Source organism: Haliotis rubra, unplaced genomic scaffold (assembly GCF_003918875.1).
Source record: "Haliotis rubra isolate DU_JTF1 unplaced genomic scaffold, ASM391887v1 Scf122, whole genome shotgun sequence".
In the NCBI taxonomy this organism is placed as follows: Eukaryota; Metazoa; Mollusca; class Gastropoda; order Lepetellida; family Haliotidae; genus Haliotis; species Haliotis rubra.
Window position 1 is genome coordinate 2,024,137 of NW_025765137.1, and position 16,899 is coordinate 2,041,035.

A 16,899-nucleotide genomic window follows, 5' to 3' on the forward strand; every position below is an offset into this window, starting at 1 on the left:
TGTGAGTACCCGGATGTTCATGCTGTAACAAGACACTCAGAGAGAAACGTATTACTTCCAGTATCGTGCACTTACTTCCCAATTAAGACTCACAGCTATGAGATGCTGGAAGATTTATTGTTACCTGCACCAACTGCAACCTGTTACTAATGGTAACATGCACCAGTCATTTTTAACATGCACGTTTTAATAGCAAAATTGCACCCTGATTATATTTTGCATAACGATCAGGCTCATTTTCCTTCACAATATATAGTCTGAGTCTGAGCTATACAGCTTTGTGTGGGCACAACCAAAGTCCCCGCTCATTGTTTCTCAAGAGCCATTGATATCAGCCTGCACTACAACTCGAGACTGTACACGCACCGGAACGTGAGACCAGTCCTTATTATTGTGATGACCCATAAATCTTTCAACTTATAATGTGAATGGTTCGTTTCAGTAAACAGTACTGCCGTAGCTACGCGCAAGACGGTTGAGGCTTCAAGGAGGACAACTGGTGTTCACAGCCGAACAAATAAGGCAATGGCGGGTTTCACCGAATCACGGTTGACAGGAGCGGACATTGGCGTGGTGGTAGCTTACTTCGTCCTAGTCATTGGTATCGGGCTGTTTGTAAGTATTTACTCCAGGGCCTAGATTTTCGAAGTTGTCTTAGCGCTAAGATAGTCGTAAGTTAATGTTAATGTATGGCACTTACGACTATCTTAGCGCTAAGAGAGCTTCGAAAATCTAGGCCCTGGACCTTGACTTCCTGGACCCGTGAAGATCTTCAGCAACCCATGCTTGTCGTAAGACGCGGTTAATGGGATCCTGTGGTCAGGCTCGCTGACTTGGCCGACATCGTATCCCGATTGCGTGGATGGATGCTCATGTTGTTAATCACTGGATTGTCTGGTCCAGGCTCGATCATTTACAGACCGCCGCCACATAGCTGGAATTTTGCTGATTGCGGCGTTAAACAACAAACAAACAAAACTTCACTTCCTCGCATATCAAATGTGCTTTGCAGGTGTATTCATGTTAGACCGCGCCTAGTGGACTGAGTGTCTGCCCGGCGGACTGACGGTCGGTGGTTCGATCCCCAACCGTGTCATACCAAAAGAGGTTTTAGTTGTTTAGCTGCATGGGTCTCGCCTTTAATAAGACAAGAAGTCAGTTTGGAGTCGGGTACTGTCGCAGAGGGTATGCATGTTAATCTCTAACATGGTATCTCCAGTCGGCTAGCACAATAACACCAACATTAGTCCGAGGACAAGTAACCATGGACACGCGGGTATGCACGTCGTTGTATTCAATAAACAGGAGTTTGATGATAAAGGACCTGGGATCACTACCAAGTTGACTTGGGATCACACCCTCGATCAGCGTTTCAAGGCCCTCGTGAATGACTCCACCATTAAGGGGTATACAGCGAATTGTCCGTGTCCATGGATCGATGTGGCTAACTGACAAGCGATGCTAACTCTACAGAGCCAGTTATGTGTCCCCTAACACTGCTAATATTTGTAATAAGAAGAAACGAAACTGTTCTATATTTGCAGGCTATGTACAGAGCCAACAGAAACACTATAAGTGGCTACTTTCTAGCAGGACGATCCATGTGGTTTCTCCCGGTACGTATTTCAATCCTGGTAGGTATTTTCATCCATCCCGCTATATATGCCACAGCAATCCCCGTACGTATGTCACAGCAATCCCGGTACGTATGTCACAGCAATCCCCGTACGTATGCCACAACAATCCTCGTACGTATGTCACAGCAATCCGCGTACGTATGCCACAGCAATCCCCGTACGTATGCCCCTGCAATCCCGGTACGTATGTCACAGCAATCCCGTACGTATGCCACAGTAATCCCGGTACGTATGTCACAGCAATCCCGGTACGTATGTCACAGTAATTACGACAAGTATGTCACAGCAAATCCGGTACGTATACCACAGTAATTACGACACGTATGTCACAGCAATCCCCGTACGTATGTCACAGAAATCCCCGTACGTATGCCACAGCAATCCCCGTACGTATGCCACAGCAATCCCTTGTACGTATGTCACAGCAATCCCGGTACGTATGTCACAGTAATTACGACACGTATGTCACAGCAATCCCGGTACGTATGTCACAGTAATCACGACAATTTACACGTATGTCACAGCAATCCCGGTACGTATGTCACAGTAATTACGACATGTATGTCACAGCAATCCCGGTACGTATGTCACAGTAATTACGACACGTATGTCACAGCAATCCCGTATACGTATGTCACAGCAATCCCGTATGTTACGTATGTCACGGCAATCCTGGTACGTATGTCACAGCAATCCCGGTACGTATGTCACAGTAATTACGACACGTATGTCACATCAATCCCGGCACGTATGTCACAGCAATTTCATAAGTACGCCATAGCAGTTCATGATTATATAATCACCAACTCATAATCAACACATCTGGCCATCAGATATATCTGTCACCTCCCAAAATGCGTTATGGGCCTGAATTGTGAGAGTGATTTAAATTTTCTGTCGCGCCGGCATTTGTTTAAAACATATAGCGACGAATGTAGTTTATGGAGGATGTCTAGCACCATGATGAGAATATACACTTAACAGTGAAGATCATTCTTTATACTTCAATTGCGCAGATCGATGCTCATGCTGTTGATCACTGGATTGTCTGGTCCAGACTCGATTATTTACAGACCGCCGCCATAGAGCTGGAATATTGCTGAGTGCGGCGTAAAACTAAACTCACTCACTCACTCCTAAAACAAGGACTGGCCAGCATGGAATCACCATAAGAGCAATGATCATAAGTCATAAATTCCAGGGCCTAGATTTTCGAAGCTCTCTTAGCGCTAAGATAGTCGTAAGTGCCATTCATTAGCATTAACTTACAACTATCTTTGCGCTAAGGGAGCTTCGAAATTCTAGGCCCAGGTCTCCCACACCCCAGGGCTCCATTTCACAAAGCTATCGTAACTTCCATACTTTAGCATAGACTTACGACAGCCATAGCGCTGCGGTCGCTTTGTGAAATGGAGCCCAGGGGTGTGGGAGACCTGGGACCCGTTTCACAAAGCTATCGTAGCACTACGACTGTCGTACCTCCTATACTGTAACATAGACTTGCGACAATCGTAGAGCTACGATAACTTTCTGAAACGGAGCCCTGGAATTCGTGATATTTAGTAGGCTGATATTTAATAGTCGGACTCGTTTCGACTTATTGAGGAATACAATACATTCTGTTTCAATTCCAGATCGGTGCGTCTCTGTTCGTGAGCAATATAGGAACGGAACATTTCATCGGGCTGGCTGGTTCTGGTGCTGCAAGTGGAATCAGTGTTGGAGCGTGGGAACTCAATGTGAGTGACGGCATCCTATTTCTGGGCAGCCTTAGCACTTAGAGTTGAACCTCGTTAGTCAGAAAACTCCGTAATCCAACGACAACGTTTGTATTGTAAACTTTTTAAGGGCCAATACTGGAACTACTGACGAGAGACAATTAACTCCGAATTTTTATGATCCTTGATATTGATACATCTTATCTGTGTCTCTGGTTAAAGCCTACCTCTAGAGTTTAGTCTGCATTTCATTTAAATTGTTTCGTCAAAGTTTATTTTAATCATTAAACGTTAATTACCACACAGTGAAATCTTGTTAACCCGGACACTGTTTATCCAGAAACCCTGGATTCGAAATCGAAATCTTCCTTTCAGCTACCAGAACATTCATCCATCAGTCCCTTCTCACATCTATAAGCCTTATTCACTTAAAATATATTCCTAAACCATTGTTTACCAAGATCATAATTTCTGGGGGAATATTTAGAAAATATTGTTTCCGGATATCTGTCAGCTACCAGAACATTCATCCATCATTCCTTTCTCACCGCTATCAGCCTTATTCAGTATATTATTATCCATATGGTGTAACATAACCAGTGTCATATATAGAGAATACTACACGAGGTCTCATTACATACGAATTATACGAAACGAGTGTCCTTCCTATGGTATCTGACCGAGCGAAGGTCACGAGTTTCGTATAATTGGTACGTAATGAGACCGAGTGTGGTATTTTATGTATTACCCACGTCTTACATGCATTAAATTGACAAATAGCGTATTTGTGTTATTTTTATGGTTTCAAAACCGAAACCGGTTTCATAAAGAGGTTGCGGAAGAGTTTTGTACTGTAGTACAATATTTGCATGACGTCACACTGTAATGACGTCACTGCCTTGGTAACCGACGTCACGATGCATGTCAGTTGTCATCGCCTCGTACAACCTCCTACAGTAAACTACTCCGTAGCACCCCGTTTCTTGGTTTGCAGTTGCTTCATGCGGTTAACATCACTGGTGGAAACATTGCGTTTATGTTTTTCGACGGATATAATTATAATGTCTCAGTTCGACTCACAATTAAACAGCGACACGGCAAACGTTCGCAATGTTTACATTCCCACAATGCATTGATGTTGTAGAATGAATGAATTCACGTGTTTGTTATGAATGAAAAAATAGCTACGTCAGATTGTGACCTAATTGAGAGGTCGTCGGTTATCCAATCAAATCGTTAGAATCTCAGGTCAAGTCGTTACGACACAGGTCAACGCGATACGGCACTCGTGTGACGTACGAGATTAGTATGCAACTACCCATACGTTGACCACGTGGGTAATAAATATCATGTGTGCAATGTGCACATATCACCTTTGCCTAGTAACCATTGTTTCTGTATTTCGTCTGTGACGTCATTACATAGAACGTGACGTCAATGAAGTAGGCCGTCACACTATGTACGCCTTATTATTGCATGTTCATGTTTATGACACACTGTGTTGTTATCACCCAGGCCCTGCTGATCCTGCAGATGACGGGATGGATATTTATACCTGTTTATATCGCCTGCGGGGTAAGTACCTGTCTTGTGCAAATCATTTGTACCCCGACAAACGTGTCCTGGCCTACTTTAGCGACATCATAACGATGTCATTTTGAAGGAGCTATAACAAAACTCTATAGCGAATCTCAGCTTTGTGTCATTTGAAATCTGATGTATCAACACGAGTCGATAAAACTGTCATGGAGGAGTGTTCAAAAGACACGAGAGTGAGATTCCACTTATTATCCAATTGTATTGTAGAGATATTTCTCAAGAGACATCACATGATCTTAATATAAATATGAGTTCTAGATCTATTGCAGTAGTTTTCATGGGGGCTTGGCCACGTGACTCGCAACATTCAGTAGATTATAGGTAGGGTGTAGGAGGTAATATTCCATTAGGGATGTATGTCCCATTCAGTCCGACATTCACCTGGTAAACTGCGAAACAAGTTTTGAGGGCTTTGATACTCGCATTTTCATATACCTCAACATACAGATTGGGACTTCCCCCAGGGCGCTAGTGGCGCATTGCTTGCTCACATTGCTTACAATACAGTTTTGTTATTTTACATCTCTTTGTTATCCTGTAACATATGTCGATGATTACACAATCTTAGTAAAGTACAGATTCTTGTACTATTGTTGGGTTGAGTGCCATCAGGGATTCGAACCCAAACCCTCAGGCACCTAATCGCCAGCACACAAAGTCAGTCTTTGTTATCCTGAAGCCAATCTTTGAAATGGATCACCAGTACTGAAAACAAAAAAAAACAATGTAAAATATTTTGAATGCTTATTGGCTCTAAGGTACAGATGGATTGAATTATATGGATCCATGTGGAAAATATTGAGAAAAAAACACGTTTGTTTTATACTTGTTTGTTGTTTAACGCCGCACCCAGCAATATTCAAGCTATATGGCGCTGGTTTTTGTTGTTTAACGACGCACCAAGCAATATTCAAGCTATATGGCAGGTTTGTTTTATGCCAAATAGTTGCTGGACATATTCAAGATGTCCTGAAAATCAAATTTAGAAAAACACAATGGCACACCTAAAAACAGTTTTGTTTCCAACTGCTCGGCTGGCCTTCGTATGTAATAATAAAGGCTACATCAACCTCAGGGTTCTTAATATTTATTTTCCTATTTATGTAATGAAACTCCCAAACGTCGGCCTTCGGGATTATGGATTATCTCCCTAAACTCTGCGCTACTTCCTTGACAAAACCTCGGAACATGTTTGAATCAAACTCCCTCATAATAAGACCACACACTGGTATACTCTTCAAAAATAGAAACGCATATGCTAACTTTGAAGTGCAGACACTAAACGTGCATATTGGATTTAATTTTGACTGGTACAATGGAGAAATGTTAGCATGATGATAGCGGCGTGTTCTGAAGACATACTGGCAATACTGATCGTCGTGGGTTAAAGCGTTCGCTCGTCACGCCTAAGACCCGGGTTCGATTCCCCACATGGGTACAATGTGATAAACCCATTTCTGGTGTCCTCCGCCGTGATATTGCTGAAATATCGCTAAAAGCGGCGTAAAACCATACTCACTCACTCACTGATCGTTTGGTCACAGGTAGCGAGACACGACAAAACCCTTTCCACATCAGAAATCCCTGCTAAAAGCAGAGTAGATCGTACAGTTCTGACTATATCGTGAGTATGAGTTTGTTTGTGTACTGCTGGAATATTGCTAAAAGCGGCGTAAAACCAAACTCAGTCAGTCAGTATTACAGCTGTACGATGTGGTCTGTAAACAATCGAGTCTGGACCAGTCAATCCAGTGATTGACGCTATGAGATACAATGACAGAGCATGGGTCTATGAATCACTATAAAATTGTGATGATACTAGGTGTTCGCGAATCGTCCACCAGGGTTTGGAAGCGATGGACCACCGTCTGCTGTTATCTCTGCTCGACGCCTCTTCAGCACTATGTCTATTGATTCTGTCCCGTGGAAGTGTTTGTGGTGTATGTTGATGTACACGTCCATCGAGTTTATCCCACAGACGCTCTACCGGGTTGAGATCCGGGGACCTGTCCATGGCAAGACATTGACGTTTGAGTTATGAAGTCAACAGTGACACGAGCTAAGTGTTTTGTATCGTTGTCACGTTGAAACAACTCCCTCTGTCGGTTGACAGTCGAAAGAAACTGACGCATTTGTTATATGTACAGATCTGTTGTCCGATTTCACACCACCATGACAGATCTCCGTGTGTAGGATATGGCTACTCACACCGTCACACTTCCGGGACCGAAGCTGTCGACCTGTCGAACTCGGCTTGGTGCAAAAATGTTCATTTAACATAGACAGACAATCTGTGTTTCGTCTCGGCGTTGGACTGAACCAAACCAATTTCTCAGAGTGCATGCCTGCATGGTGTTGCTCCGCCTTGGATACAACGAATGAATATCGGTCTTCTTGGTCTAATTCTCACCTCTCGCAGGCGATTTCTAATTCCAGTACCCTCCTACCGAATAATTTCCTCTTCCAATAGGTCGACAATTGTTTGACAAAATGTTGACTGACGTTTGACCTTTACCATGCTCACTGCAAATAACTGTCACAACTTGCACCTGCTTTCTTCTTTCAATTTTCTTTCCATGGCATCTTCATGATGCGGTACACTGTATACTCATTAGTGTAAAGCTTCAAAAGTTTGAAATGGCTGTTTTTGTGCACGACACCAGTTTACGAACATGCGACTAACATCGATAGATAAAACACACTGCACTGTAATTGCATTGATAAGCAAACTCAACATTTTATTATATCCTATGCGTTTCTTTTTTTAAGAGTATACCCCGAAAGCGATCATCCATAATTCCTTGAAGGCTCTGTGTTATTGTCTTAACTAACATTTCTAGGATTTTCAGCCGCTATCGGATCACAGCGGAGCCATCCTAGAAGTGATTTGGAAGTTACACTCAAACATGAATGTCAAGGCTTGTTTTGAGGAGTAAGAATAGCTTTTTTAGTGTATTTCATCTTTTCTGCATTCGTCATTTCTAGAATTTGACGATTGCAATAAACTGTCAGCAATTTCCTTGTGAAGGATCTTGAAATAATTGCTGTGCATTGTAACACTGATCAATGTCAGTGAAACCTCGTTAATCAGGACTGTACATTTGGACGTCAGGATTAACAGGGCCTATTTTGTTTACGGGTACCTGGCAATACACGTCGATTCCTGTGTTTGGTGTGAGTGAGTGAGTGAGTTAGTTGTAGTATTTAGTTATTTACTGTATGTAAGGTTCATGTCGTAGAGTTGAGTGAGTTTAGTTTTACGCAGCCTTTAGCAATATTCCAGTAATATCACGGCGGGGGACACCAGAAATGGGCTTCACACATTGTACCCATGTGGGGAATCGAACCCGAGTCTTCAGCTTGACGAGCGAACGCCTTAACCACTAGGCTACCCCAACGCCATCCGAAACGATGAGATGTAATGAGAATAAAGCCGATGACTTCTTATAATTGATGGTGACAAACCATTTCCGGAAATTAGTTTAGGATGCAATAGTAAGCAGATCCTTGCAGGCCAAAAGGATTCAACTCCGCTCAAACTCGCTCGACAAGTGACCGTTCGTTCATCCGAATGTTAATTGATAACATAATTATTTATTTAAATTTCAGTGGTGTCAGAATGGTTTAGTAACACTGCCATTGCCTTACGGAGTAGCATTATATCCTTAGTTCGAAGCACTGCTTCCAGCAGATTACATTTGAAGTGTCATCAAAATGGTTTCATGTCATGAAACCTTCCGCACATTGATTTGAAATCAACAGAAACGGTATGTGTTCGGTCTGTTTCCTCAGAAAATGCACTGATTCATATGGTCATGTTATGGCGATTGTCAGCAATTATAGGCACTTGCTTCGAAAGCGTGAACGCCGTTAAACACGAGTGTTCGATCTGTTCTTCAAATCTAAATAAACATCTTATGTATGATATCCATGTACTAACAAGTTATTGTGAACCCGTAACACGCACGAACTTAATGCTTCGAGATCTGGAATTAAACGGAGTACAACGAATAAAAGCAACCCAAAAACAACCAAACTTTTGGTGTTCCACAGCTGTCCGGGGTGTTAAGTACGTCGCGGAAAACAACTTGTGGACCCACTGACATTGTATTATAACTTAATCATCTGACACATGTTGCCGCTACTATTAAAGCCGCCATATACAGACCGGGCTTCACATATAACTGTACTGGTCCATCACTCCAGGGGAATTGTTATAATGGAATGTAGCTATTATGTGAGTGAGTGAGTTTGCTTTTACGTCGCTTTTAGCAATATTCCAGCAATACCACGGCGGGGGACACCAGAAACGGGCTTCATACATTGTACCCATGAGGGGAATGGAACCCGGCTCTTCGGCGTGGCGAGCGAACGCTTTAACCACTTGGCTACCCCACCGTCCCAGCTATAATATCAACTGCCGGGAAAAAAGCATACGTCCTTGTTTGTTATAACCGGGGAAGAAATCTGCAGAAAGTAATTGAGCATCAGTACTAATAACGTCTGGGTTTGACTCTAGAACGTGAAAATTTGTCCATTTCGTACTGTATTCCAGAGCTTAAATTAACTTGCCTTTGCATGTGTTTGTGACGATTGGGGCATGATACGCTGGCCTTTCCGTGAATACCTCATGTCGTCACTAAGTGATAATGCTTCATAAACACATGATTATGATATTGTCGAAATCGCGCAGAGAACTGGTAATGGAATTTCTATTCATTTTATGTATGTAATCCAATATATACTTGATGCGATGCCTAGAGTGGCGCTCGGTTGAGTACAGTAGCTATTGAGCATGTGTATTGAATGGATGGAGACATGGCTGGTGACTGAAAACATGTATGAAGATCTTCGCCGATGGGTTATGATGATCATGGCAATGTCACCATACTGATCACTCATTCATCCCAGATCCTCCGTCAGTTCTTGCCTCAAGTATGTGCATGAGGATCCACCTCTTTAAGGAATACCTACTGGAGGTGCTTGAATTTATCACCATCAGCAAATCTCTTCAGAAACTCATATGTGACATACGTTTTATTTGGGGATTGCACTTTCTTAGTAAAAGTACAGATTCTAGTACTTTTTGGGTTGAGTCCCATCCGGGATTCGAACCCACACCCTCAGAGTCAGCACCTAATCGCCAGCACACAAAGTCAGAGGCCTAGACCGCTCAGCCACCGCGGCTTCCACGGTCTGACTTTGTGTGATGTACTTTACTAAGAAAGTGCAATCCCAAATACAACGTATGTTACATTTGACCACTTTCTAAAATGGCATTGTGTATCTCATATGTGACATTACTAAGAGGCAACGAACTACGATATCATGGGTCGCTTGTCAAACAACACTGTTTCTTATTCATGTAAATGCAAATTAAGAAATAATATTTTATGTCCAATATTTTTTGTACATTGTTTCATACATATCCCAATATCCCAGAATATCACATGATCAGTGTCAGAGACACATCATAATAATAAATCTCCGATGTTTACAAATGTTTATTTCACTGACAGACCTGCACCATGCCGGAGTACCTTGCCAAGAGATTTGGTGGAAATCGACTGCGGGTCTACTACGCTGTCTTGAGTCTCATTCTCTATATTTTCACCAAGTGCTCGGTAAGTTCCGCTTCGTGGTCTTTCATTGTGCATGTTTTGTAGACCTCAATACAGCTTTAAGAAATATTTTATTGCACACTTGTGAAGCGCATGTCCAAATCTGGCGCATCAGTGACAAAAATGATATCCGATGTCCCTAATTTGACGAACCGTCGGTACCCGTGTTTTTGTAGGTAAACAATTGACTAGCCTTTGCATGTGTTTATGATGGGTACCAGCTGTGGGTGCAGAATACGCTCACCGCTCACACCTTATCAATATTAGGTAGTGATTCATATTTTCAAAGGACAGATATACTTTTCACCTTCAATATGCGTCTTTACACATTTTCACAATACATATGCAATCCGTCTTCGTAGAAAATATGTTCCTATCGTTCAGTTTCAATACGTCAATTATGACTTCCACAACGGAATGTATCTTAATATTATTATCATTTACAGTGAAATGAGGTATTAATATTTATTTATTTATTTAGAGCTCTCCATATCCTTATCGTCATCTAAATGATTCGTTTCCCATTTCACATAACACAGTTCACCTTAATAAAAATAAAATTTAAATTGTAATAAAATAATTAGTTCACAAAGTCGCACTACTTCTTTCTGTCTAGGGGGATCTTTACACGGGTGCGTTGTTCGTTCAACAAGCGCTCAACTGGGATCTCTACGTCAGCATCGTGCTGCTGATTGTTGTTACTGCCGTCCTTACCTTTACAGGTGAGCGTTCTCTAGCAATGTATGATAAAGTCTTCGATGTGCATTTCAAAGTTGGAAGAACATGAATATACATGGGCGGATCCATGGTCCCCCAGCCCCACCCTCTCTCTCTTTCTCTCTCCCCCGAAAACAATTTCCCTGAGGAGCACTTCTCCCTAACCTTTGGACTTCATGACTCATGTGCAATAACGTCTTTGGATTTATTGGGTTCTTGAGTTATTTTCTAAATATTTGTAGTGATATTTTGCAAGAATGAGAATTTGCAGTAATTCATTGGCAGTTGTATCTCCTTTTGTATATATAACTTATATATACACTGGAACTCCTGACAAATATTACCGTAAAACTCTTATACCAGTTTATATTCATATGAAGGAAATACATACTACATAAAAATGCATTTTTTGTCCGGAAATACCGTCTCCTGAAAATTACGAACGCTGTAAAATACACACGCGATTGTGTTCCACTTAACAGTCAGCTCCGACGCGTTGCGATGTCAGCTTTGCAATTCCAATACCAAGCTACCGGCAGAGCTACAGATAACTTTTTGGGTCATTGAGTTATGTACCCGCTTGTCTTCATCTCAATTGGGTATCCTAATTTTCCTTTGAGTAACCAAACAAATTGTACTCACCTCACTCAAAATCAATTGGGTATTTTGCCATTTTCCATTAATTGTAAAAATATAATAAAGTTTAAATGTTAGTGTTTGTTATTTATATTTGATCTGTAATATGAGAAACGATATGAAAGACTGCTAGTTGAGTGTTCATGTGCCGAAACAGAACCTCTAAATATACCTCAGTTGCTTTATCTATCCACTGGTGCGCAAGCTAAGATTTGACAGTTTTCTGTGTACGCATGTACGATCAAATTTATTGAGCATTTACAAAAATCAAGCGTACTTGTACGCAACAGACGTAATAGGAATTGAGTTTTCACATAAATATTTGCGTAATTTACGCAGATACGCAGCTTATCTGTACCTCTACTACCGACTCCAAATGGGTTGGTATCGTGTTGTAACTGTGATGATTAACTATAAGAACAATATTGATTTCATTATATGCACATGCATATGGTAACTGTAATACTGTTACTATTTAAAAAAAACGATTTCGCCACCTGCGCTAGGGTAAAGACTCACCTTACGCCAAAAGGTTCGTTCATTCATGAGTGGGTGGGTGAGATTTGGTAACAATAGTGGCAAAGTGCAGTATCCCGGAAAACAATCAACATACAAAAATATCCGGCGTTAAACTTTTCGAGTTAGGATGAGTAGGAAACTAATTAAGACCTACAGTGAATGAGTTTAGTTTTACGCCGCTTTTAGCAATATTCCAGCAATATCACGGCGGGGGGACACCAGAAATAGGTTTCACACATTGTACCCATGTGGGGAATCGAACCGGGACCTTCGGGGTGATGAGCGAACGGTTAAACCACTAGGCTATCCCATCGCCCAGACTGTACAACTTATCTGGTCTGGTAGACAACGCTCTGACTGTTCTCTGATCTTTGTTTTGGGGTGGTGGGAAGATATTTCACTTTTGAAGAGATTGATGACGTTTTGTTTTATTCACATCAGTAGGTATAGTCATTTTACACAAAATTCGTACACAGTGACAGGTGACAGTTCCAGTTACAATCCTTTTATACAAAAAATCATACAATCAAGGTTGTATAATTGCGGATCGTCTAAGCTTGAGCAATTAGGTAAGTCGGTGCTATGGGTAATATTACTTGTTTGCTCCTGGGTTTATTTGGTTTGTTTTCATAATAGCACCATATCATTCTGGGTAACCGAGAGGTAGAAACATTCATACATTATTATACAGAAGTCATGCCTAATACAAGCTTGTACATGTTGACAGATCACAACACATTAGTCTTTAAAAAACATGAGTAGGTACATTCAAGTATTACTGCACAAAGATCATAGATTGTATACATTGAAGAGTCATAACACATCAGACCATGTTGTGCAATGGGTGCCCCTTTACTCCTCATTCGTCTGGCTGGTTTTTCATTCTGGCAACATATCTTTCAAAGAAGCGATGGAGGATTTTAAGGGCAAAATTAAATTTCTAATACAGCTTATGGATATAAATATGTATATCTTTTCCCGTCCGTGAATCGGCACATATTATAATTCACTATCTCAAAGTTCTACCTTAAGCATGTTGAAGAGTCATGACACATCAGTCCATATTGTAAGTAGTGGTAGCCATATGCTCATACATTCATTTATTTGGTTTTTCATTTTGGCAACATATCTCGCAACTTGAAAAATATCTTTCAAGGTAGCAATAAAGGATTTGAAAGAAAGAGATTCATTTCTAATACAACTTGTATATATATATATATATCTTTTTCTGGCCAAAAGAATGTGGTTCACCAGTTTGAAGTTTGAGGTCCCCAGGATACCAAAGAGGATGGATTTAAGATTAAGCTGAATCTCATAACACAGATGTTGTCTCAAAAATTGTTCCAGATTGTACCAAAAATGACTAACCTGTGGACATTCAAAATATACATGCACAATCGATTCGTTTTCATTGTTACATCTTTGACAAATACTATTGTCGATCAACTTCATTTTAAATAATTCCTTTTTGGTGTATATAATGCGATGCTAAAATCTATATTGGAAATCTTGTTGCTTGATATCTCTACAGCATTGTTTAGGAAGACTAAATATTTCCTTCCAGTTTAAGTCAGTTAAGAACATTTGTTGCCATTTACTACAGATAATAGGGAGATAATTATTTTGCACAAGTATATCATATATCTTCCGAGATCCCTTTGATGGTTTAGTCCATTCCATAAGAAAGTTATTAATCCTAAGATTGTAGACACATATAGGTTTAGAATTGTCTATCACCCTTATCCATTCTTTAGGGAGGTTACTAACAACTCGATGATGGTCCAAATAAGTACCCTTGAGGTTGATTTTTTTTTCAAGTCTACAAAGGATAAGAGCCCATTCTCGTCTCTTATATATAGCACTCCTTTACAGAACCAGTTTTCTATAATATAATTTGAGTCTGTACACTGGTGATACATGTGCTAATAATCTTGTACAGACAATTTAAAAGGGTGATTGGTCGCCAGTTTTTAAGATAGGACCTATCCTTGTTTCCTTTAAGCAGGCATGTTATAATTCCTCTGTTAATGTTCAAACTCAAACAGCCCTTATAAAATGATTCACTGATAAATCTGTGCACCCAACCTTTAGTTCTTTCCAAAAAAACTTAAGAAATTCTATTGGAAAGCCGTCTACCCCGGGGCTTTTGTTATTTTTCATTCCTTTTACTGCTTTTGAAATCTCATCCAATGTAATTTCATTTTCCAAATTGTCTCTTTGTTGTTTATCTAAAGAAGGAACTGGAACTTTTGAGAGGAAAGCCTGAATTTCCTTTTTCTGAAGCTCTATCACTTTGGGAGTACAGATTTTAATAAAACTGTTTTTGTTCTTCTAGGATTTTTTTACCATCTAATATTATTTCTCCTTTATCATCTATTAATTGATTAATCAACTTGCTTGTGTAATTTCGGTTTTCCAAATGACAGAAGTATTTTGTAGGCTTTTCACCTTCCTCATACCATTTTATTCTGTTCCTTATTTGAATCCCTTTAGTTACTTCTCCCCTTAACTTTTCAATTTCTTCTTGAAGTTCTGTAAGTTGATTTAGTGTTTCTTCCTTTATGTTTTGAAAGTTTCCCCTGATTTCATTTTCAACTTCGCATATTCTATCTTCCAACTGTTCAATTTTATGGGACCGGTTTTTCTTCAGAAATGAGGACATAGATATGGATTCACCTCTAACTTTCATAAGAAATGTTTCCAAAAACAAAGTGTCACTAATGGTTAATTCAAGGTTCTTGTCATTAATATCTTGTATTTCTTGATATACGTTTCTATTGAAATATTCTTGTTTCATATCTTTCAAAATTGTATTGACTTTTTCAACATAATCTTTATTGTGTAATAAAGAGGCATTAAATTTCCAATAACCCTTACCTTTTTCTTTAGACAAAGTATTTGATATTGATGTTATAACTGAATGGTCTGATTTGTATCCTGGGAGAAAATTGCATTCTATTGTAAGATTTGCCATGTCTTGTGATAGTAAAAAGAATTAATATGATGCCACTTTTTCCAAAATTTGTTTTATTGACAAAGTGCAATGTTTCCAGCGAAGGTTTGCTGTTAGAATGTAAATGTTTATTTCTCTGTTATTTTGCACCATACAAAGTAGAATTTGGATGACACCTGTTTTTCGTTAAGGAAACACCACAAATCAAATTTACAACGAAGATTGTTTGATACACAATTCCTTAATGCAATTTCAGTGAAAGTAACTTCCAACTTCCATTGGCATTGTAGACTTATATTGAAGAACAGGATGTCACTGCTCCCAGGTTTTTGTTGCATAAGTAACAATGTGTTCAGCGAATATCATCTACTTTCACATACAACTGCATAATGCTTCTTTAACTTATGTGGGCAGGGGGAATCCAGGTTGACCAACATCGCCTCCAGGCTTCTTTGTTTTTATACATTTTGTTTTTTGTTCTTATACTTTTGTTTATTAACTAGAAATTCCACATTTGTAGGTACTTCATGCTATGCGTTAATCACTTCCAAAAATAACCATGTTGCCATAGACATATCAAAACTTATAAATATCTTTGACTTTGTCAAACATGACTATGGATAATAAAATTAAAATAGTGTCGGCAAACTGCAGGGGTCTCGGGGAGAAACATAAGCGTGGAGAAATAATGAACTTTTGAGAAAAAATTGTTGCTCAATATTATTTGTTTACAAGATATTCACGTTGCTGAAAAAGATGAACTACTAATGAGAAACGAATGGGGATTAGAGTGCATTATCGCCCCCTATAGATCTAATGCAAGAGGGGTTGCCATTCTTTTTAATAACAATATTGAAGTTAAAATACATAGAACAATAAAAGATCCTAATGGCAACTTTATTATTTCAGGTATCTCAATTGATGGTATAAAATTTACCCTCTCAAATATGTACGGCCCAAACAATGATGACCCAACTTTTTATGAGAATATTTTTAGAAATATTGATAGCCTCGAAAATGATTCTTTGGTTTTATGTGGAGACTGGAACTTCGTACTTGACCCTTCAATAGATCTAGAGAATTATCGGCATGTTAACAATCCTAAAGCCAGGCAAGTGGTCTGTTATATGATAGAAAATTACGATTTGTTGGATATTTGGAGACAATATAACCAAGGCTCTAAATGTTTTACATGGTGGAAAAAAATCCTAGACAGCAGGAAGAGATTGATGTTGTACAAACCGTTCCCATATCCGGTTAGAGGTGCACCCGTGTTGCGTCCTAAAAAGCAAATGTAAAGATTCTTAGAGACGTTAACGTTTATATTGTTTGGCCACAGGGGATTGTAACACAACATATAGCAGATGCAATATCTAAAACAGCCAATATCAGTTGTTGTGTCTAAAATGAAAAGCCTGTAACTTTGTCAACTCACCAAATTCGTTTGTGGGTTGACAGGGACGCAATCAAGTTCATGGTAAACAGTATACGAAGGGAGG

The 16,899-nt window shown here is 39.8% G+C and overlaps 1 protein-coding gene and 1 long non-coding RNA gene across 2 annotated transcripts in view; one reads left to right on the forward strand and one right to left on the reverse strand.

Moving 5' to 3' along the window:
• Positions 1 to 260: 260 nt before the first annotated feature.
• Positions 261 to 16,899, forward strand: part of LOC124265891 (sodium/myo-inositol cotransporter-like) — a 35,132-nt gene continuing 18,493 nt past the window's right edge. The window contains exons 1-6 of the mRNA XM_046700745.1: positions 261 to 615; positions 1,545 to 1,616; positions 3,272 to 3,376; positions 4,871 to 4,930; positions 10,474 to 10,578; positions 11,192 to 11,297. Of these exons, the coding sequence (XP_046556701.1) occupies positions 526 to 615; positions 1,545 to 1,616; positions 3,272 to 3,376; positions 4,871 to 4,930; positions 10,474 to 10,578; positions 11,192 to 11,297 (538 nt within the window). The 5' untranslated portion in view covers positions 261 to 525. The remainder of the gene's footprint in view (positions 616 to 1,544; positions 1,617 to 3,271; positions 3,377 to 4,870; positions 4,931 to 10,473; positions 10,579 to 11,191; positions 11,298 to 16,899) is intronic.
• On the reverse strand, positions 5,141 to 16,885 carry LOC124265892. Its single transcript, XR_006895577.1, has 4 exons — positions 16,836 to 16,885; positions 16,643 to 16,681; positions 8,895 to 8,940; positions 5,141 to 5,659 (listed from the first exon to the last, which is right to left on the reverse strand). It is a non-coding gene; the product is annotated as an uncharacterized LOC124265892 (long non-coding RNA).